This window comes from Anabrus simplex, chromosome 2, assembly GCF_040414725.1.
Source record: "Anabrus simplex isolate iqAnaSimp1 chromosome 2, ASM4041472v1, whole genome shotgun sequence".
NCBI classification, from domain to species: domain Eukaryota; kingdom Metazoa; phylum Arthropoda; class Insecta; order Orthoptera; family Tettigoniidae; genus Anabrus; species Anabrus simplex.
In genome coordinates, this window is record NC_090266.1 from 169998701 (window position 1) to 170023528 (window position 24828).

A 24828-nucleotide genomic window follows, 5' to 3' on the forward strand; every position below is an offset into this window, starting at 1 on the left:
ATCTCTTCATATATTCTTTCAATTTCCTCGTCATCCGCTGAACTAGTAGGCATATAGACCTGCACTATTGTGGTGGGCATTGGTCTGGTGTCTATCTTGACAACAATAATTCTTTCACTATGCTGGTCGTAGTAGCTTACCCGCTGCCCTATTTTCTTATTCATTATTAAGCCAACTCCTGCATTTCCCTTGTTTGATTTTGTGTTGATAATTCGGTAGTCGCCTGACCAAAAATCCTGTTCTTTCTGCCAACGTACTTCACTTATACCAACTACATCTAACTTTAGTCTATCCATCTCCATTTTCAGATTCTCTAATCTACCACAACGATTCAAACTTCTAACATTCCATGCTCCGACTCGCAGAATATCAGTATCCATCTTCCGGATGATCGCCCCCTCTCATGTAGTCCCCACCCGGAGATCCAAATGGGGGACTAGTTTACCTCCGGAATATTTTACCCGGGAGGAAGCCATCATCAGTATATCATTCACACAGAGAGACCTGCATATCCTCGGGAGTTAGTTACGGCTGTAGTTTCCCACTGCTTTCAGCCGTGTAGCAGTATCAACACAGCTAAGCCATGTTGAGTATTATTACAAGGCCATATCAGTCAATCATCCAGACTGCTGCCCTTGCAACTTCCCAAAGGCTGTTACCCCACTTTCGATGAACCATTCGTTAGTCTGGTCTCTCAACAGATACCCATCCGATATGGTTGCACCTGCGGCTCGGCTATCTGCGTCGTTGGGACACACAAGCCTCCCCACCACGGCAAGGTCACATGGTTCATAGAGGAGACAATAGTCTTTTCAATTTCTTCGTAGTGAACTGCACTTTCCAACAGTCAGAGCATAGGAAATCATACTACACAGCCTTCCGTGTGGCTGTTGTAACACATTTACTTGCGACCATGGAGCCGCCCGATTACAAGGTCTGGCGCAACCCCTCTTCGGTTATAAGCTAGAAACTGGACTCATTTTCCCATGCCCATGCCTAGTACTGAAGAAAAGAAAAGACAGAACAATCCCTCTAAGTGGTGTTTTGTGTGCTGAAAACAAAAGAAAAGAAGAGAGACAATGTGGCAGTGCAAGAAATCCAAAACTTCACTGCTTCTCCCAAATTGTTCAGAGACTTATCACACAAAAATATAATTTTAGGTGAATACATATATTCTTTCTTTCGCTATTTGCTTTACATTGCACCGACACAGATAGGTCTTATGGTGACGATGGGACAGGAAAGGCCTTGGAATGGAAAAGAAGCGGCCGTGGCCTTAATTAAGGTACAGCCCCAGCATTTGCCTGGTGTGAAAATGGGAAACCACGGAAAACCATCTTCAGGGCTGCCGATAGTGGGGTTCGAACCCACTATCTTCCGAATACTGGATACTGGCCGCACTTAAGCGAGTGCAGCTAACGAGCTCGGTAGTTGAGACAGGCTTAAGACAGGGAAGTGTATTGTCTTCATTATTATCATGGATAGAATTCTACATAACATCAAGGAGAAGATGATGGGTGAGTAAGTAAAGTCTATGCTCTTTGCTGATGACATTGTAGTTTGGGGAGATAATGAAGAGGAAGTACAGACACAAGTTGATTTATGGAACGAGGAGATAAGAAATTTTGGAATGAAGATTAGTACTGCGAAAAGCAAGACTTTGATCATGACGAGAGGTAACAGAAAATCCTGTTGCCATAAGATGGAAATTTGGATGGAGAAATTGATTTAAGAATACAGTAGTCTGCAAGTTTCTACCAGTGTGTGGGAGACATTGTATGGAACAAAGATGTGCCAATGAAGTGCAAGGAGGTTTTATACTCATCCTATTATAAACCTATATGGACCTATGTTTCAGCAGCCTGGACGTTGACTAAGCAGAACTGAAGTAAGATACAAGCAGCTGAAATGAGGTTCTTGAGGAGCAAGCAGGGAAAGACAAGACGAGATAGAATACGAAATGAGCAAATAAGGAGAAGTGTGGGAGTGTGTAAACTTGAAGAAGAGATTCCAAGCTAAAATGGTTTGGACACATGATGACAATGCCAGGAGAGAGAATACCAAAGAAAACATTCATGGATACAGAGATTGGAAAGAGGCCTAGGGGACAGCCTAGAATGAAATGGGTCGCCATAAGACCTAACTATGTCGGTGTCGGTGCGACGTAAAGCAAGTAGCAAAAAAAAAAAAAAGAATGAAATGGAGGAGCTCTGTTGTGAACTGTATTGCAAATAGGAGTTGATAGCAATAAAGTACTAGAAGAGGAATGGTGGAAAGATCGAGTAAGGTGGAGAGCTTTGGTATACTACCCTACCCAGAGAGAATCTGGAAAACGAAATGGATTAAGAAGAGAAGAGAAGAAGAAGATTATTATTATTATTATTATTATTATTATTATTATTATTATTATTATTATTATTATTATTATTATTATTATTATTATTATTATTATTTGTAATCAGCCAATAATGGTTACAATTATTACATGATGTCATGCAATTTCCCAAACCATCTTCAGTGCTCAAAGGTCCCTGTCAGTCTGCATATGTGGCCTACCTGGTAATGATTCTATTGTGGTTGTATCTTTTCATTTCCACTTTACAATCACATCCCCGACAATTGAATCTGGGAAACTGAGAAAGGTAGAATGGCCCTGACTCATTGCTTATTGATGTGGCAACAATTTCAAATCAAAGTCACAATGCTCTCTTGCTCCACCCATTCTGCAATTATCTCACAGCGCTGAACAGCGCTGAGAACTAAACAACATTTTATGACATCAGGGGTGGTCACATGGATATCCAGGTTCTAATTTATGAGTACAGAAGGGTGTTTAGATACTTTTGATCTTACAGAGTATACAGAGTCTAATTTGGTCAACTACAAATCAATATCTTATAGTCACTTGTCTTAGATAATAGACTGCACAGTCTAGGCACGCATACAGCAGGAAGCTCTGCACATAGCCATTTTACATTCTGTGTGCAATTTGTTTCAAGGTGTTACTTCAGCATTATGAAAAGAATAATTTTTTATACAATAAGAAGTTTGTGTCAGAGCAATTTATTTATTTATTTATTTATTTATTTTCTTACTTATTTATTTTATTTATTTATTCATTTATTTAAACTTATAATCCTTACATTTTCCAGACTAGAAAACTTAAAGTTACAATGATATTGGAGTCAAAACTGAAAGAAAATGGCTTCCACTTAAATGATTCACTAATTAATTTCTTTACTTTTAAAATCGTTTTCTTGAAATGACTACTTTTCAGCTAAACCCACAAAAACAATGGTCCTCTCCTTTGTGATGCATATTTATACATTCCATTTTAGACTCTTAATTCTGTGTCTTTCTGCTGACGTATTGACAACATTTGGTAATTGTTTGCAACTTACTTATTGTTAAAAATATAGTATTCGTTCTTTTAGCTGAATCTCTTCAATATACAGTAATAAGTACTGTACATTTAAAAATTCTGTGAAAGTAGATATTTGTTTTTGATAATTTTTACTAGGAAAGTAGTACAGCATCTGATAGTATGGAGTATGGTACTTAAAGCTGACCAATTGCACATAGCCATTGAGCATGGACTAGCCAGGTCAGGACTGAAGAAGTACTGATGTTACCAACAAAACATCAAATTTATAATCTGGAAGAGGTTACTTCAATCACTTATACATTACCTCGAAAGACTCCTTCGTGACACAGTAGTAGTAATATCAGAACCATGATCAGAAAGTGGACCCTCAACAATTAGTACTGTTGAACTTGAAGCAAAACCTGCAGCATTCTTTGCTACACAGGTGTAAGTACCAGCATCTTCTGGGAAGACTTCACTGATGATCAATGTTGCAACATTATCTTCATCATAATAGATCTAAAACAGGAACATGTTTTAAAGATAATATTAAATAACAGACAGGAAGTCTAATTTATAACGCATATTACAAGTATACATGAAATAGAAACTGCAAGTATCATTACAGAATAATCAACCTGAAATAGAGTCATATGCAAACAAAACTGTGCACAATGCAGAAGCTGTCAGAATCGCATGAAACTCAATATGAGGGATTGTAATGTTGATGCAAGTGATACAATGTCAGAGCAAAACGATAATTTATTGTGGAAAATGAGCAGTTAAAGCAAGACTCTAGTCCTCTACTGTTATACAGCGAGCAAGGTTTTGTATGGTGTCCGGTGGCACATCTGACCATTTCTGGTTCATCTGGTTCTGTAGACCACGTCAATTCCTAGGCTGCTGATATTGGCCCCTCAAATGGTCCCAGACATGTTCGATGGGTGATAAATCTGGTGATCGACCAGACTATGGAAGTATAGCAAGGTTGTGGAGGTGTTCCTGTGGTACACTTGCTATGTGTTGCCAGCATTGCCCTTCTGAAAAATGGATGGCCTGGACATATCGCTGTACTGTCAGTGTCCCTCATATCACTACTAGGGGTGACTGACTGTTGTATGCAAACGCTGCCCAGAACAACACACCAATGGTGAGGGTAGTGTATTTTGTTACACCAAATGTAAGATTAAGACGCTCACATGTGGCCTCCAAATGCAAATACAGCCATTTTTAGCGTGCAAAGATAAAGTGGATTCATCACTAATGACAACCCAGAACTATGATATAGATGTTGATTCCCATAGGGAATCTGAAATATTTGTCCTGAATGAGCAAATTTATAATACCAATATAAATGGTCCGTTATTGGACATTACAAATTTTCCAGCCAGCTCATTCCCGGTTGCCAGCGTTTCGCCCTCGTGTGCTAGGGTGGGCTCATCAGTTGGTACCTAGCACACCTACCAATACGCTGGCCAGCGCATACCGTGGAGGCCACTGCGTAGGCTAACTGGAGCCACCGGCAGTGCCAATGCACTAAGAGACTTTGTCTCATCACTAAAAATTGATGCCTGCTTGGCCATCAGATGATATAGATGTTGATTCCCATAGGGAATCTGAAATATTTGTCCTGAATGAGCAAATTTATAATACCAATATAAATGGTCCGTTATTGGACATTACAAATTTTCCAGCCAGCTCATTCCCGGTTGCCAGCGTTTCGCCCTCGTGTGCTAGGGTGGGCTCATCAGTTGGTACCTAGCAAACCTACCAATACGCTGGCCAGCGCATACCGTGGAGGCCACTGCGTAGGCTAACTGGAGCCACCGGCAGTGCCAATGCACTAAGAGACTTTGTCTCATCACTAAAAATTGATGCCTGCTTGGCCATCAGATGATATAGATGTTGATTCCCATAAGGAATCTGAAATATTTGTCCTGAATGAGCAAATTTATAATACCAATATAAATGGTCCGTTATTGGACATTACAAATTTTCCAGCCAGCTCATTCCCGGTTGCCAGCGTTTCGCCCTCGTGTGCTAGGGTGGGCTCATCAGTTGGTACCTAGCACACCTACCAATACGCTGGCCAGCGCATACCGTGGAGGACACTGCGTAGGCTAACTGGAGCCACCGGCAGTGCCAATGCACTAAGAGACTTTGTCTCATCACTAAAAATTGATGCCTGCTTGGCCATCAGATGATATAGATGTTGATTCCCATAGGGAATCTGAAATATTTGTCCTGAATGAGCAAATTTATAATACCAATATAAATGGTCCGTTATTGGACATTACAAATTTTCCAGCCAGCTCATTCCCGGTTGCCAGCGTTTCACCCTACCTACCAATACGCTGGCCAGCGCATACCGTGGAGGCCACTGCGTAGGCTAACCGGGGCGAAACGCTGGCAACTGGGAATGAGCTGGCTGGAAAATTTGTAATGTCCAATAACGGACCATTTATATTGGTATTATAAATTTGCTCATTCAGGACAAATATTTCAGATTCCCTATGGGAATCAACATCTATATCATCTGATGGCCAAGCAGGCATCAATTTTTAGTGATGAGACAAAGTCTCTTAGCGCATTGGCACTGCCGGTGGCTCCAGTTAGCCTACGCAGTGGCCTCCACGGTATGCGCTGGCCAGCGTATTGGTAGGTGTGCTAGGTACCAACTGATGAGCCCACCCTAGCACACGAGGGCGAAACGCTGGCAACCGGGAATGAGCTGGCTGGAAAATTTGTAATGTCCAATAACGGACCATTTATATTGGTATTATATATTTGCTCATTCAGGACAAATATTTCAGATTCCCTATGGGAATCAACATCTATATCATCTGATGGCCAAGCAGGCATCAATTTTTAGTGATGAGACAAAGTCTCTTAGTGCATTGGCACTGCCGGTGGCTCCAGTTAGCCTACGCAGTGGCCTCCACGGTATGCGCTGGCCAGCGTATTGGTAGGTGTGCTAGGTACCAACTGATGAGCCCACCCTAGCACACGAGGGCGAAACGCTGGCAACCGGGAATGAGCTGGCTGGAAAATTTGTAATGTCCAATAACGGACCATTTATATTGGTATTATAAATTTGCTCATTCAGGACAAATATTTCAGATTCCCTATGGGAATCAACATCTATATCATCTGATGGCCAAGCAGGCATCAATTTTTAGTGATGAGACAAAGTCTCTTAGTGCATTGGCACTGCCGGTGGCTCCAGTTAGCCTACGCAGTGGCCTCCACGGTATGCGCTGGCCAGCGTATTGGTAGGTGTGCTAGGTACCAACTGATGAGCCCACCCTAGCACACGAGGGCGAAACGCTGGCAACCGGGAATGAGCTGGCTGGAAAATTTGTAATGTCCAATAACGGACCATTTATATTGGTATTATAAATTTGCTCATTCAGGACAAATATTTCAGATTCCCTATGGGAATCAACATCTATATCATCTGATGGCCAAGCAGGCATCAATTTTTAGTGATGAGACAAAGTCTCTTAGTGCATTGGCACTGCCGGTGGCTCCAGTTAGCCTACGCAGTGGCCTCCACGGTATGCGCTGGCCAGCGTATTGGTAGGTGTGCTAGGTACCAACTGATGAGCCCACCCTAGCACACGAGGGCGAAACGCTGGCAACCGGGAATGAGCTGGCTGGAAAATTTGTAATGTCCAATAACGGACCATTTATATTGGTATTATAAATTTGCTCATTCAGGACAAATATTTCAGATTCCCTATGGGAATCAACATCTATATCATCTGATGGCCAAGCAGGCATCAATTTTTAGTGATGAGACAAAGTCTCTTAGTGCATTGGCACTGCCGGTGGCTCCAGTTAACCTACGCAGTGGCCTCCACGGTATGCGCTGGCCAGCGTATTGGTAGGTGTGCTAGGTACCAACTGATGAGCCCACCCTAGCACACGAGGGCGAAACGCTGGCAACCGGGAATGAGCTGGCTGGAAAATTTGTAATGTCCAATAACGGACCATTTATATTGGTAACCCAGTTCTAGTCCATACCAGTCCAGGTTTGTCTTTCTTGACATCGAATGGGTGCCGTGAGAGAGACTTTCCTTCAACCAAATGCCTAGGAATGGTTTGGGCAGACACACCGCCCTTTAACAATGGTGCTATATCTGCCAGGATAGCAGACAACGCAAAAGTTGATCTACTCGTGCTTATAATACCAATATAAATGGTCCGTTATTGGACATTATAAATTTTCCAGCTAACTCATTCCTGGTTGCCAGCGTTTCATCCCCGTGTGCTAGGTTGGGCTCATCAGTTGGTACCTAGCACACCTACCAAGATGCATGGCTAGTGCATACCGTGGAGGCCACTGCGTAGGCTACTTGAAGCTACAGGCAGTACCAATGCATGCCTATGCAGTGCCCTCCACGGTATGCACTAGCCATGCGTCTTGGTAGGTGTGCCAGATACCAACTGATGAGCCCAACCTAGCACACGGGGGTAAATGCTGGCAACCAGGAATGAGTTAGCTGGAAAATTAATAATGTCCAATAACGGACCATTTATATTGGTATTATAAATTTACTCGTTCGGGACAAATTTTTCAGATTCCCTATGGGAATCAACATCTATATCATCTGATGGCCAAGCAGGCATCAATTTTTGGTAGTGAGACAAAGTCTCTCATTGTGCGTTGGCACTGCCGGTGGCTTCAAGTAGCCTACACAGTGGCCTCCACGGTATGCACTAGCCATGCGTCTTGGTAGTGTGCTAGGTACCAACTGATGAGCCCAACTTAGCACACGGGGGTGAAACGCTGGCAACCAGGAATGAGTTAGCTAAAAAGTTATAATGTCCAATAACAGACAATTTATATTGGTATTATAAATTTACTCATTCGGGACAAATATTTCAGATTCCTTATGGGAATCAACATCTATATCATCTACTCATGCTTGTCGCAGGATCTGATGATCCTCTTTCCTCATGGTCAGTCGAGGGCATCCTGAACCCCACTATTGTGTGTGTGTACCCTCACACATACACCGGTCCCAAAACACCCTGTCAGTCTGATCAGAATGGCCTAGGGGAGGGGTGATTCGCCGATGCAAATATCTGCCCTTGCGCGTTCTGATAATGTGATCCCTCTCAAACTCTGATAACTAAACAATAACTCTTTGAATGCATCGTAGAGCCATGTCGAGTGGTCGATGAGATTTCCACAACCATAAGCAGCGTTCCTTTACCAATCATTAGCCTCTACCAGCCTTTATGTAGGCCACAGATGGTAGCACATTCAAAGCCTCTGGTGTCAAGACCATTCAACTAACCACATCACTACAATAATCAATTGACTATCTGCTTGAGATGTGTCTGCATGCTGAATTTTGAAGCAAAATTACAAATCCTTCAAGGTGCACAATTTTTTTTGCAAATTAAGTGTACAATAATTAGTATTAGTATTAGATTTATTTTTCATCAACAAGTTATTTGCCCAATTACAGATGATTCTATAAAACATAATATACAAAAAATACACCTTAAATTGGTAACACTACTTCCCAATAATAATAATAATAATAATAATAATAATAATAATAATAATAATAATAATAATAATAAATTTAATTATAAATTAATTTAAATTTCTTAGCCAACATAGGACTACTGAGTTAGGTGTATGCAGGTTTTTCTTCTTTTTGTCAGCCCAATACTGTTTCATCCTTTCTGAATGTAATTTTCTTTCTGCTTCTGGAATCACTCTTCCTATTCTCTGCTTGTTGATTTTTGTCTGTAGTCTAGTGTGTTTATCTTTCAGTATGTTGGCTGTATTTGTTTTGTATTTTAAATCTTCTATTGTAATATGCAACTCTCTCATGTCTTCTTTAAGTTATATGATCCATCTAATATTATTCATACTCTTACTCTTCCATAATTTATCTATTATCTTTCTACTGATTCTATTTTCTGGTGACCGTATTAAATGGCCTAAGAATGATAATCGTTTCTTTTTCATTGTGCTAGTCACAGGTTCTATTTCTTTATAAACTGTCTCATTGGAAGCTAGTCTCCAGACTCCGTTTACTTGATAATTTTTATTTAAACAGGTTCTCACTATTCTCCTTTCTAATTGAAGTACTCTATCTATTGCAACAAAGCCACCGTGGCTCAGACGGCAGCGTGTCGGCCTCTCACCGCTGGATACCGAGGTTCAAATCCCGGCCACTCCATGTGAGATTTGTGCTGGACAAAGCGGAGGCAGGACAGGTTTTTCTCCGGGTACTCCGGTTTTCCCTGTCATCTTTCATTCCAGCAACACTCTCCATTATCATTTCGTAGCATTTATCACTCATTAATAAATCACCTTGGGAGTGGCAACCCCATTGTAATAATAGCCTATATATGTTTCATTCATTCCATCCTTACCCGGTCAATGACTGGAAAACATGTGGTAGATTTTCATTTTCATCTTACGCAACTGTGTTTGTTGTTTTGAATAATGTTTCACATGCATATGTAATTTGTGGCTGGGTGACTGTTTTGTAGTGTTTCAGTTTGGTTGCTATAGAGAGACACTTTTTATTATATGTATTCTTGGTAACATGCTGTGCTGTAACGTGTTTATCTATTCTATTTTGCCATGCTGGTTTCTCGTTCAGGTTATATGTGATTATTTCACCTAAATATTTAAATTTTTCTACAATTTTTATTTCTTGGTCTCCCAGCTTAATTTTGTATGCACCAGGCGAGTTGGCCATGTGGTTAGGGGCGCGTGGCTATGAGCTTGCATCCGGGAGATAGTGGGTTCTAATCCCACTGTCGGAAGCCCTGAAGATGGTTTTCCCATTTTCACACCAGCCAAATGCTGGGGCTGTACCTTAATTAAGGCCACGGCCGCTTCCTTCCAATTCCTAGGTCTTTCCTATCCCATCGTCGCCATAAGACCTAACTGTGCCAGTGTGACGTAAAGTCACTAGCCAAAAAATTTTGTTAGCAAGTGGAAGTTGAGTTAGCATAATTTCTGTTTTTTCAAATGACATTTTCAAACCAATATTTTAAGCTATTTCCTGTAAAGATTTTATTTGTTGTTATGTTTCCTGTATATCATTAGCCAGAAGAGCTAGATCATCAGCAAATCCTAGACAGTTCATATGTATGTTATCCTTCTGGGTTCCAATTTTTGTATTTTTTGAGTTCTTCTTGTGCCATTCCCTCATAACATACTCTAGTGCACAGTTAAAAAGAAGAGGTGACAATCCGTCACCCTGTCTTAAACCAGTTGTTAGCAAGAATGGTTCAGAAAGTTCTCCTCTGAACTTAATTTTAGAAGTTGTATTAGTTAAAGTAAGTTCAATCAATTTGATTAGCTTGGGGTGAAGTCTGAAATATCTTAAAATTTTTAATAATGATGGTCTATGGAAGGAATCACAAGCTTCCTTGAAATCTATAAATGCTATTGAAAGTGGCTTGTTTTGTTTTCTGTAATATGCCATGACTAGCTTCAAAGTTGTTATTTGTTCAGAGCAGCTTCTCCAAGGTTTGAAGTCTCCCTGGTATTCACCTAACTCTTGATCAATTTGTTCTTTAATCAGATTATATAGCAACTTAGAGAAAATCTTATACATGCAGTCAAGGATGGAAATGCCTCTATAGTTGCCTGGATTACTTTTTTCACCTTTCTTATGAATTGGATTAATTATAGCTGTTGTCCATTGTTCTGGGAATTTTTCTGATATCCAAATCTTCTGTAATATCATATGGAGGGATGTCTGAGTTGCACAGCTGGCATATTTCCATCATCATCGTCGTCGTCGTCGTCATCATCATCATCAATATCCCACTCCAGTTGCCTGGGTGTGGTTAACAAACCGCCTCCACTCCTTTCTGTCCTTCCAGTTTTCCTGCTCCATTACTTCCGCCACATCCAATCCAGCTCCTCTAATGTCCTTCCAAATCTGATCCATCCACCTTCTTCTTGGTCTTCCAACTGGTCTCTTTCCCTTAACTTCTCTTTCTAATTCCCTTCTTGCTACCTGTTCCTTTCCCATTCTTGTTACATGTCCGAACCATCTCAGTCTTGCTTTCTGTATGTTCTGTACCAACAGTTCTAAGCTCTTCTCTGATTTTAATATTTTGGATTCTATCTCTTCTTGTTTTTTTTAACCGATGTTCTTAAAAATTTCATTTCTACTGCTTGGATCTTACTATCTTGTCTCTTATTAGTTACCAGCGTTTCTAGCCCGTATGTTACAATTGGTATGAAATACTGTTTATATAATGTTAATTTTGTTATCACCGGGCGAGTTGGCTGTGCGCGTAGAGGCGCGTGGCTGTGAGCTTGCATCCGGGAGATAGTAGGTTCGAATCCCACTATCGGCAGCCCTGAAAATGGTTTTCCGTGGTTTCCCATTTTCACACCAGGCAAATGCTGGGGCTGTACCTTAATTAAGGCCATGGCCGCTTCCTTCCAACTCCTAGGCCTTTCCTATCCCATCGTCGCCATAAGACCTATCTGTGTCGGTGCGACGTAAAGCCCGTAGCAAAAACATTTTGTTATCTTGGGTACTTTGTCATCCCATAAAAGCTCTCTGACTTGATGATGCAATGTTGTACCTTTACTTAGTCTGTTATTAATTTCAGGGTTGATTTCATTACTTCCATTAACACGTTGGCTGCCAGAGCGGTACATTGTACTGCTGAGAGAGCATCTCATGAGGTCACAGTGGTACAAAGTACCGCTGACAGGTGTTGCTATATGAATTTCTCTGCTGGGCCGGCGGACTGCTGAGCTGTTGAATTCCCTATGCTAGCGTACCACTATGGCCTTGGAGCAAATCCTGGTGTGCTTGGTTTCCAAAATATAGTCTTTATTTTTTATTAATCCAACCTCCTTTTATTGGCAATATGAGAGTATTTGTCCAATCAGTTTAGCCATGCGCTTAGGTGTGCCAGGTTATCTAACTCGCAAGCTCAAGATTTTGAAGATTGTGGGTCTGAAACCTACTGTCGGGAAACCTGATTATGGTTTTCTGTGATTTCCCATTTTCACCCCAAGCTTATGCTTACCCAATCAATAGACCACACTGATTCCTACCAAATTGTTGCACCCATACCTGAGCTAATTTCTACGCAAAACGCAGTAAATATAGCATAAACATGAGCATATTTGCATTTTCTGAATTGACAACATTCATTGACAACGTAGCAAAATTTTACATTACCAATGAGCATTTGGCAAGGAGTAAAGAGGAAATAAATATATTTCAAATTTAATTTGGAGAAGAGTTTTTGTGTTGCAAAATATAATAGATCAGTTTGACATGGACACTACTTACCAGAATTCTCATACTGAAGGGGTAGTGTCATTATCTTCTGAGTTTGAGAAGAAAACAGTTTCAGTTTTATAACTAACCTCTCCGTTCACTGGTAAAATAACTTAGAAATATCTCGCAAGTATTTCACACACACCCTACTGTAAAATAATGAGTGCCTTGCGATTGTAGTCCTAAGCGCTAGTAAATGAATTGTGGCACGCTCTGTTACCTACAATGTGTACTATCAAGCAATGTAAGCTTCTAGTACCGCTAGACTGTACCGCTCTGGCTGTCTAGGCAAAACCATGCAGTGAACTTTCCTGTGGGGCCACGGCCGTACCTCGGGGTGCTGGGAATTTTTAATGTATTTTGTACGTACACTGAACACTTAAGTGAAATATAACTTTGAATTTTGTTTTACTGATTATTTACTACATGCATAAAAGAAAAAATGCTTTGGCCACCAGGACATTTCTTGCTATGTGTCCTGGCAGTCAACGTGTTAATAATGCTACCCAGATATGTAAACTGTTCTACATTCTCTAACCGTTCTCCATATATGTTCACTTGGCTTCTCTTTTTCTCTTTTCCACAGTGCATGACTACAGTTTTCTTTTTACAGCTTATAAATCTCATATTTTGTCCCGTATTGGCTCAACACAACTAAGGTTATGTTACAAGGAGGTTCCCACCTTCCAATACTTGTACAGTTTCTTATAGCTAGTTATTGTTTACATGACATAATCCAGCTTAATCTTTTCTTTTTTTTTTTTTTTTTGCTTTATGTCGCACCGACACAGATATGTCTTACGGCGACGATGGGATAGGAAAGGCCTAGGAATTGGAAGGAAGCGGCCATTTAATTAAGGTACAGCCCCGGCATTTGCCTGGTGTGAAAATGGGAAACCACGGAAAACCATCTTCAGGGCTGCCGACAGTGGGGCTCGAACCCACTATCTCCCGATTACTGGATACTGGCCGCACTTAAGCGACTGCAGCTATGGAGCTCGGTAGCTTAATCTCTAAGTGTGATACTAAATAGAACATGTTTCGTTCCAATTATGGAATATCTTCAGCTAAAAAGTGAAGCAAAGCAAAGTTATCTCCGTACAGGCCATGAAGGTCCTAGGAGTGGTGGAAGGTAAAGGCTTCCACTATTCATAACCTCGGCACTTGATGGGGTAGAGTGGTTAGCTCTACACCCGGCCACCTTTGCCCCCAGGAATTAACCTGGTACTCATTTTTGGTGCAGGCTGAGTGAACCTCAGGGCCATATGCACCTCCGGAAGTGGAAATCTCATTTCTTAAATTTTATGACTTCCTGACAGGGATTCGAACCCAGGTCCTTCCGGACGAACCAAGTATGCCTTTACCGCCTTGGCCAATCAGCCCCTTCTTCAGCTAAAAGATTTAACAAAACTTGACAGGACAATTGAAATATATGATGATGAGATAAAATGTTCATTCATGTTGGGTTAAAATTTCCAACAAGTCAATGTCCAAATTAATGAATAAAATCGACGTAAGGGGTCTTCTTTTTAGGCTGGAGAAGTATATACTTGTTGAGTCTTGAAGATAAAATTTAAGAATATAAAAGATTGTCTAACATATGATTGTCAGAGGAACTCTTGAGAACAACCATATTTGAAGTTGAATCTGAAGTTAGAATGTTGTGTTTAGCGTCCTCCCTTACACCGTGTCATAAAAAAAAAATAATAATAAAAAAAACAGCTTATAAATCTCATATTTTGTCCCGTACTGGCTCAACACAACTAAGGTTATGATACAAGAAGATTCCCACCTTCCAATACAGTTGACGACACGGCGTAAGGGAGGACGCTAAACACAACATGACCGACTATGAGACTTACCACAATATTCTAACTTCAGATTCAACTTCAACTACGGTTGTTCTCAAGAGTTCCCCCGACAATCATATGTTAGAAAATCTTTTATATTCTTAAATTTTATCTTCAAGACTCAGCAAGTATATACTTCTCCAGCCTAAAAAGAAGACCCCTTATGTCGATTTTATTCATTAATTTGGACATTGACTTGTTGGAAATTTTTATCCAACATGAATTAACATTTATCTCCTCATAATAATAATAATCATCATATATACTTTAATTGTCCTGTCAATTTTTGTTAAATCTTTTAGCTGAAGATGTTCCATAATTGGAACAAAACATGTTCTATTTAGTATCAGACTTAGAGATTAAGCTGGATTATGTCATGTAAACAATAAACTAGCTATAAGAAATTGTACAAGTAATGGAAGGTGGGAATCTTCCTGTAACATAACCTTAGTTTTCTTTTTACTAATTACCATTCCAAACTCCTTCAGATTTTTTTATTTCGAATGTCCAGTCTCCTTTGTACTTCCTTTTCTCCCTTTCCCCCAAATCACCACATCATCTGTAAATACTAAAGCATTCACTTCACCACTACTGATACTCTGTTTTACACGTTTTACGATTTCATCCATCCACTTCCTTGCTTGAGAATTTTTTTGTATAAAATGTTTCAGAGTCACCACTCCCCACTTGTACACCACTTTTACTCTCATGATACAACATTTTTATCTTGTTAATTCATGATTTTGTTACATTCCTTTTCAGTAGGAACTGTATCATAAGCTTTTTCCAAATCCAAAAATACGATGATGATTTCCTTGTTCCATTTCAGGTGTTTTTCCATTACCGTTCGCACTGTAATATCAAGTCTATTGTTGAACTATTCAGTCTAAAGCCATATTGTTCTTCCTCTGCGTTTCTATTATATCCCTCAGTCTTTTGTCTATGACTTTCTCCATTACTTTGTCCGGCACCATGGCTAAATGGTTAGCGTGTTGGCCTTTGGTCACAGGGGTCCCAGGTTCGATTCCCGCGGGGTTGGGAATTTTAACCTAATTGGTTAATTTCGCTGGCATGGGGACTGGGTGTACATGTCGTCTTCATCATCATTTCATCCTCATCATGCCACGCAGGTCGCCTACGGGCCTCAAATCAAAAGACCTGCATCTGGCAAGCCGAACTTGCCCTTGGACACTCCCGGCACTAAAAAGCCATACGCCATTTCATTCCATTATTTTTAGCCCATGTGATAATAGAGTTATAACTCTATAATTTTTTTGTTTCTTCCTATTTCCTTTTCTGAACAACGGTACAATGATTCCTTGTTGCCAATCCTCAGGTATCCTTTCATCCTTCCATATGGCACTGAGGGCTTGGTATACCCAGTGTAGTCCACTGCTTCCTGCTGTCTTAATCATATCAGCACTGAATTCGTCTTTTCCACTTGCTTTACCTTTGGTCATTGCTTTCACTGCCCTTTCAAGTTCCAACCATGTTATCAGGTTCTCTTCTCTTTCTCCAACTATTACTTCCATCTTCTTATCTCCTTCTTCCTCTGAGCAGTGATCCTCATTATAAAGTTTTTCAAAATATTTTGCCTCGCCTTCTGAAGACCCTTTTCGTCATGTACTATGGATCCATCTTCTCTCTCTAATGCCTTGATTTTATCTTGATTTATTCTTTTCGATTTTATTACTCTGTTAATAGTTTCTGATTTCCTTGACTATCTTGCTCAATTTTGTTGTTCGTAAACTCTCCCCAACATTTCTTCTTTTCTTCCTTGATACTCCTCTTTACTTGTAGTTTCAATACTTTGTATTCCACATGTAAACTTTTCAACTTATTCTCATCCCTCTCATACGTTTTTTGCTTTTCCTTATCCATTTCTTTCTTCACCTTGTTCCTTTCTTTTATTTCTTTTTTTATTATGACTGTCAACCACCGTGTCTCCTTTCCCTTATCCTTTGTTTTATTTTCCCGCAAACCTCAATTGCTGCTTCCACAAATGTCTGTCTTAAATTGTCCCACTCTTCTTCTCCACTTCGTATTTCTGCATTAGGCAACTTCCTTTTTATGCAATCTTGGAATGCCATTCTTTTATCCTCCTCCTCCTCCAATTCCCAAATCCTGATCTTTTGTTTCTTCTTCAGTACAATTTTAGGGATTTTTACTTGTTTTAATTCCACAATTAATAATCTATGTACACCTTCCATTCTTTCACTGGGGATTATCTTCATATTCATGATGTATCTTGCTCATTCTTGGTCTGTTATTATAAAATCGATGAATGTTCCATACTGTGCGACCCAACTATATTGGCTGATCTTATGGCTATTCCTCTTCATAAACCATGTGTTCTTTATTACCAGGTTATTTCTGATACTAAAGTCCAACAGTTTCTCTCCATTTTCATTTCTATCGCCATACCCACGTGGGCCCAGAACATTCTCGTATCCCATTCTATCAGCTCCCACATGGGCATTCAGATCTCCCATTATCATGATCCCATCTCCAACAATATGTGTTTCCAGTCCACTGAGGAAATCTTCTTTTTCCTCCACGCTACATCCTGTCTGTGGAGCATACACCTGTACTACCTTCAGTAATTCCTTGTTTACATGTATGTGCATTATTATAATTCTTTCATTTACATACTCAACTTCAGCTATTGGTTCAACATTCTGATTCACTATAAATCCCACTCCATTTCTTTTCTCTTTATTGTTACCCATCCAGTACAAGGTGTACCCCTTTCTTAGTTTCTTCATTCCTTTCCCTTTCCATTTTACTTCACTTAATCCCAGGATGTCGAGTTTTCGTCTCTCCATTAGGTCAATTAATTCATTTTCCTTCCCACTCATTGTTAAAATATTTATTTATATTTCCAAATCAGGTTTTGTTCTCTGATCTAACACTTGCATGAACATCAGCATTACCATCATATTGTGCAGGTGTAGCCAGAGACTTGTCAATCCATTTCCATTTTTAAACTTCCATCCGAGTCTTGTATTATAGTTGAAATCGAGTACAAATTTACTCATCTGCTGACCTGCTAAGCCTAACGCATCTGAGGATTTTCTTTCGGGGTTTACTCCCCTAGCTTTTGAAGATCCCTCTTCTAATTTTTCCTAGAGAGGATAGGTTGCCTCATCCACCACCTTCGCCATTCCAAAGGTCTCCTTCTCTGCCTAAGATGCTGTTAAGGTCTTCACCCATAACCCGAGTTTTCCACATCTCTGCAAATACCTGATCTTCTCCACATGCCTCGTAGTTCTTCATTTCTTTAAGCACTGTTTCAACTTCTTTTGCTGTAGGTGGGTTTATATTTTCTGGTTTCGTTTTTATTGGGGTATGTGTATCAACTAATAAGAGCTTTTGAGATTCATCACTGTTCAAGAGCTTGTTAAATGCTTCCGCCATGATTTCTGCATTTTCCTTATTGTAATGCCTATTTTTCCATATTTATTTTCCAACAAAAAGGAGGGGGGGAGTTGTATTTTTGCAATTGTTTACCAAAGGCTTTGTAATAATCTCTAGAATTGGTTTTGTAATAATTTTCCTCAATAGAGTTTATTAAATCTTTTTGATATTTTCTCTTAATTCTTCTAATAGTTTGGGTCAATTCTTTTCTGATATTCTTGCGGTTCATTGTGTTTTCTTCTGTTTTGTGGGCTTGAAATTTCAACCAAGCTTGATGTCTTCCTTTATGCATTCTATCACAATCAGAGGTCCACCAGGCATGTCTTTTCCTTGGATTTAATGGAGCTTGATCTTCCGCATTCTGTTTAAGAATTGATATTAGGTCATCTAAATTGTCTGTTAGTCTTGTAGTTCTTGTTCTTTGCCGATACTGGACATTCTGGATCAACTGATGAAGGTCGTATGTCCTTTTCTCTCCAACTCTATTTTGTCTTTTTTTTTTTCTTAATGGAGTAAATTTAATCTTGATTTTAATTAAGTAATGATCTGAACCAGTGTCTGTTCCCCTTAGAACTTTGACATAGTGGAGCACCTTGTGAAAGAAGTTATCCACACATACGTGGTCTAGCTGTCATTCTCCTTTCGTCCAATCAAGATGTTTCCAAGTTTTAAGTTTGTGTGGTTTTCTTTGAAAGTATGTAGATCTGGAGATTAGTCCATGGGTTCTGAAAATTTCTTTGAGTCTTTGGCCATTTCTGTTAGTATATGTATGAGGAGCCCACTTTCCTACTATATCTCGATACATCCTTTCCTTACCAACTTGAGCGTTAAAGTCCCCTATATGGATCGTGATGTTATTCATATTTATTTTATTCATTGTCTGATCAAGGAGATCCCAGAAATTATCGACTTCTTGCAGAGTTTTTGTTAGGAAATTTTTTTCATTGGTATGGGCATGAGCATTTATGAAGTTTTTTGTGGTTTGTACAGTTAGAATTGCAATTCTTGGTGAGATGGCTTTAAAATCAATTATGGAATTTATTATTTTCAAATTTACTATAAATCCTGCACCAAATTGGGGGCAATGTTTCATGACCCTTTGGCCTGGCTTCAGATTGTACACTCTATAACCTTGAGATTCAAACAGATCTTCTGTTAAATTTCTCATTCCTTGGAACCCTACCACAAGAATATTTTGCCTGTCTAATTAATCTATGAAGTTCTTGAGCTTTCTGCTTTTCAGTAAGGAGTTTATATTGTGCGTCGCAATGTAGTTAATATGCTTATGTTTGATTGTATCTTTGTATGTTTGGTTATATGTATGTATTTTTGAGTGTTCAAATTCATTTTTGTCTTTTGGGTGACTACCCTCTGAATCCGATGTGGTCTTCTCCATCCTTAAGGAGTTGGACGCTGGAATTCTTTTACTAAAAAACTTTGATATATCTGACTAACAAAGATTATCAACCTTAAGAGGAGCAAGCTCCGATTTAAAATTACAGTTGTTAACCACAGAGGATATTTATTCAGCCACCGTTAACATGTGAAACAGGAGCTGTTGGGGTACTGTCACTAACATGTTGAACCATCATGCCCTGTATTGCCTCAAAGTGTTTATTTTCTGGCTGTAATTTTACGGCCTTAAGCCAACCCTCCTCTATTTTTCCGGGCTTGAGACCGGCAAGAGCAACTATTGGGCTACTCAATCCACCCAGCAGATACTGTAGGCAGAAATAATAATAATAATAATAATAATAATAATAATAATAATAATAATAATAATAATAATAATAATAATAATACACCGAGCTCGATAGCTGCAGTCGCTTAAGTGCGGCCAGATCCAGTATTCGGGAGAAGTAGGTTCGAACCCCACTGTCGGCAGCCCTGAAGATGGTTTTCCGTGGTTTCCGATTTTCACACCAGGCAAATGATGGAGCTGTACCTTAATTAAGGCCACGGCTGCTTCCTTCCCAGTCCTAGCTCCTTCCTGTCCCATCATCGCCATAAGACATATCTGTGTCGGTGCAATGCAAAGCCAATAGAAAAAAATAATAATACCACACTCGCCCCATTCATTTAAATGAAGTGCCTTGGAAAATGCCATCTTAAATCTAAAACTTGCAACAACTAGCACCAACAGATGTCTCTACTACAAACTATGCTTATGCCCTCTGGTGTGAAGAGGAATTATTAAAATTGTCAAGTTTTTATTTTATTTTAAGGTTTACTACACTGAGTTGATTATTCTTTGTTTTTTGTATGTTAAAGTTGACAACACTTCTATCTCCTACCACCAACTTTAGATGTTGGCCAATAGAAAATGTTGTATATTTAATTTTCAGCCAATTAGCATTTTCTTGTATCTATTTAAATAACCCAATAAGAGTTGGGGGTATGTTGGGCCTTAGCCCAGAGTTTTCTGGATCCTTCCTCTTGCGTATAAAACCTGGCACTTTTTCGAGCCTCAAAGTCTTATTCATCACTCCAGTCTAGTGTGTGGTTGTGAGAGGAGGCGGGGTGCATCGTTCATCATCGAGCAGACCAGCAGCTCAAGGTAATGGCAGTCCAGATCTTATTAAGTGATTGCCTTTGACAGCCAGCTTGAGGGGAAGATTCCAAATCTTAATAATGTAACGTCAGTTTTCTTAAAATGTAAATTTCAATCTTCTAACGTAAATTTCAAACAAGCCTAAGAAATTTAACCATAATCATGGAATAGAGAGCGTGATACCATCGCGAATCCCCTTCAATTTGAGTTTTAGGCGACTATGATTTTGTAACTGTTTTCTGTTTATAATCTGGTAAATTGAATACTATCTCAATCCAGTCACCTCGGTAGCATAGGCTTAGCCTCTGTATATTCGGGCCACAAGCCCAAATGGGGTTTCAACCATTCAAATATAAACTTCTAGGAGTGCAAGAGTTCGCCTTCACACAATTTTGATTTTTGGGCCAATAACTGAACCTGTTGTTTTTCCACAAAAGCCCGGTAGAATGGGTATTCAGTACGCCTATAAAATTCTATTTCATTCCTTTTATGTAAATATATCAGACTGTTGAGCCTAGAAGACAATAGATGTTGGCCAATACTAGCTAAGCTAAGCTAATACTGTTTACTAAATGTAGGTTGTGCCTAGAGAGGCCTTGGAAGTGTAAAATTTTTAGAGCAAAGATTATCTGGTTATCAATGTAAAAGTTGAGTGATGCCTTTTAAAGGCTGTTAAGTTATAAGGTTCGGAACGCAGTCTCCTAGACAAATTGGTAGAACAAAGTGGCTCTGATTATGATGTAGAAGGTATTGGAGGATCCGTCTCTTTGACATCATTTTGATAGGAGCCGCAGTGCTCTTGAAGAGTGTATAATTAGGGAGCTTAAAGCTCACAATTGTTAATTAAGGTTTCTCGATTGTTACCCCATCTTATCATCTTTTGTACCTGAATTTTGTTAAGTCTTATTTCTGAAAAAAATAAAAAAATAAAGATATCTGAGATAGAAATATAAACATAATTTTAAAGTTTCAAATCAATCTTCTGACTATTCGAACTTGACCCGTTCATGCTTGCACATTCTTTCACCTCTGTCCACCACAATATCCCCGTAATAATAATAATAATAATAATAATAATAATAATAATAATAATAATAATAATAATAATAATAATAATAATAATAATAATAATAATAATAATAATAATAATAACAGCAGCAGCAGCAGCAGCAGCTTGATGGTTTTATCTGATTATGATTCTACAAATTTTACCTATTTATAGAATATGAATCACATAACCACCCTAGTCACACCAGCCTAAGAGGAATTTTGTGAACACACTACACCAAATACCTCAATTGATAAAATGCATGAACTATGAGTAAAAGATAGGAGTATACAATATTTGTACCAAAAACGATACAAGGGAGAGAATCTTTTACCAAATTTCAATGTTCAGTAGAATGACAACAATTGCTGTTAGGATTTGGTGCATATCTTAGCACATTAACCATGCCATACTAAGAAGATAAGAGTAGGCTACAAAGGACTTTCTGTAACTGTTACGTTTTTCAGCCTGTTGAAAAAAAAAAACAAAAAAACACACACACACACTCTCTCTCTCTCTCTATATATATATATATATATATCATTATAGACTGTTATGCCTTTCAGCATTCAGTCTGCAAGCCTCTGTGAATTTACTAAACATCGGCACAATCCTCGATTTGCAACTAGTGTTGTGGCATCATTTAGTTCTATACCTCTTATCTTTAAATCGTTAGAAACTGAATCTAACCATCGTCATTTTGGTCTACCTCTACTTCTCTTACCCTCCATAACAGAGTCCATTATTCTCCTAGGTAACCTATCCTCCTCCATTCGCCTCACATGACCCCACCACCAAAGCCGGTGTATGCGTACAGCTTCATCCATCGAGTTCATTCCCAAATTAGCCTTTATCTCCTCATTCCAAGTACCCTCCTGCCACTGTTCCCAACTGGTTGTACCAGCAATCATTCTTGCTACTTTCATGTCTGTTACATCTAACTTATGAATAAGATATCCTGAGCCCACCCAGCTTTCACTCCCATAAAGCAAAGTTGGTCTGAAAACAGACCAATGTAAAGATAGTTTTGTCTGGGAGCTGACTTTCTTTTTACAGAATACTGTTGATCGCAACTGCGAGCTCACTGCATTAGCTTTACGAAACCTTGATTCAATCTCACTTACTATATTATCAACCTGGGAGAACACACAACCTAAATACTTGAAATTATCGACCTGTTCTAGCTTTGTATCACCAATCTGACATTCAATTCTGTTGATTTCTTACCTACTGACATTAATTTAGTCTTCGAGAGGCTAATTTTCATACCATACTCATTGCACCTATTTTCAAGTTCCAAGATATTAGACTGCAGGCTTTCGGCTCAATCTGCCATTAAGACCAAGTCGTCAGCATAGGCCAGACTGCTTACTACAGTTCCACCTAACTGAATCCCTCCCTGCCATTTTATACCTTTCAGCAGATGATCCATCTAAACTACGAACAGCAAAGGTAGAAGATTACAGCCTTGTCTAACCCCTGTAAGTACCCTGAACCAGGAACTCATTCTACCATCAATTCTCACTGAAGCCCAATTGTCAACATAAATGCCTTTGATTGATTTTAATAATCTACCATTAATTCCACAGTCACCCAGTATAGCGAACATCTTTTCCCTCGGTACCCTGTCATATGCTTTCTCTAGATCTTCGAAACATAAACACAACTGTCTATTCCTCTCGTAGCATTTTTCAATTACCTGGCGCCTACTGAAAATATGACTCTGACAGCCTCTCTGTGTTCTGAAACCACACTGCTTTTCATCTAACTTCCTCTCAACGACTGATCGCACCCTTCCTTCCAAGATGCCAGTGAATACTTTGCCTGGTATACTAATCAATGAGATACCTCGATAGTTGTTGCAATCCTACCTGTTCCCTTGCTTATAGATAGGTGCAATTACTGCTTTTGTCCAATCTGAAGGTACCTTACCAACACTCCATGCTAATCTTACTACTCTACGAGGCCGTTTCATCCCTGCCCTCCCACTATACTTCATCATTTCAGGTCTAATTTCATCTATTCCTGCTGCTTTATGACAATAGAGTTTATTACTTCCTCAAGCGTAATTTCACCTACATCATTTTCCTCCTCTCCAAGAGCTTGGTTGTTCACAACACCACCAGGATGATTCAAATTTATGAAATTTTATGAATACACAACACCAAACACCTCAACTGATACTCATGTTCATAAAAACCAGAACACTTTGAAAGACTAGAGACAAGAAGTTCATATTCACAGGACATGTGCATTAGTATGTTGTGAAGGAATTATTAGCATTCGAACCGTATCGGCCCTCAGGTTCAAGGTCCATATCGATATCTCGGCGCATCACCACCGGCTGTTAAAATGAGCCTGCAGCTCTCGTTGTCACCATAAAGCAAAGGTAGTGGATCAGTGTGACTTGAGCAGATGTGCAGGATGCCTCGCAGAAGTATGTGAGAACCATAATGTCAAATAAGTGAGTTTGAAAGAGGGTACATTATTGGCATGAGAGAACGTGATGCATCCATCTGGGAAATTGCTGCTCGTGTGAGACGAAGTGTGTCGGCAGTGCAATGGGTGTGTACAGAATGATTCACAGAAGACCGTACAGCACGATGAGATGGGTCTGGTCGCACCACCCAGACCGCCCCCTCTGAGAAGATTGACACCTCATCGGAATGGCATTACAGGACAGATCTGCGTCCTCCTCGGCTCTGGCGCAACAGTGGAACAGTGTAACACATCGTACACTATCAGGAGTGACAGTCCGTCGCCGTTTATTACAGTCTGGGCTACCGGCGTGTCGTCCACTTCTCCGCCTACCTTTGACTAATGTTCATAAACATGTTTGACAACAATGGTGTATGGAATGATGTCACTGGGGACGGGAATGGCAGCAGATTGTGTTTTCGGATGAATCCAGGTTATGTCTGTTAGAAAATGATGGCCGCATTTTGGTTCTCCGCAGACAGGGGGAGAGGCATCACATTGACTGCATTCGCACAAGACCTACAACACCAACTCAAGGCCTTATGGTGTGGGGTGCTATTGGGTACAATCACAAATCACAGCTGGTGCACGTCCAGGGCACTGTGACCAGTTTGACCTACGTGAATGACATCCTGTGACCCGTAGCCATACCCTTTCTTATAACACCCCAGACGCCATATTTTGGCAGGACAATGCGCAACCACATGTTACTGCATGAACACGTGCCTTCTTGTTGTCCCAGGACGTCAGACTGTTACCCTAGCCCGCCCGATTACTGGACTTGTCACCAATCGAAAATGTGCGAGATATGATGAAATGAC

General features: G+C 39.8%; 1 protein-coding gene across 5 annotated transcripts in view; it reads right to left on the minus strand.

Annotated features, from left to right (window-relative positions):
• The window catches only part of LOC136863970 (titin), a 348159-nt gene that overhangs the window by 155224 nt on the left and 168107 nt on the right, over nucleotides 1–24828 (minus strand). For all 5 annotated transcript variants that reach the window (XM_067140439.2, XM_067140437.2, XM_067140436.2 and 2 more), the window contains one exon: nucleotides 3690–3883. In XM_067140439.2, the coding sequence (XP_066996540.2) occupies nucleotides 3690–3883 (194 nt within the window). The remainder of the gene's footprint in view (nucleotides 1–3689; nucleotides 3884–24828) is intronic.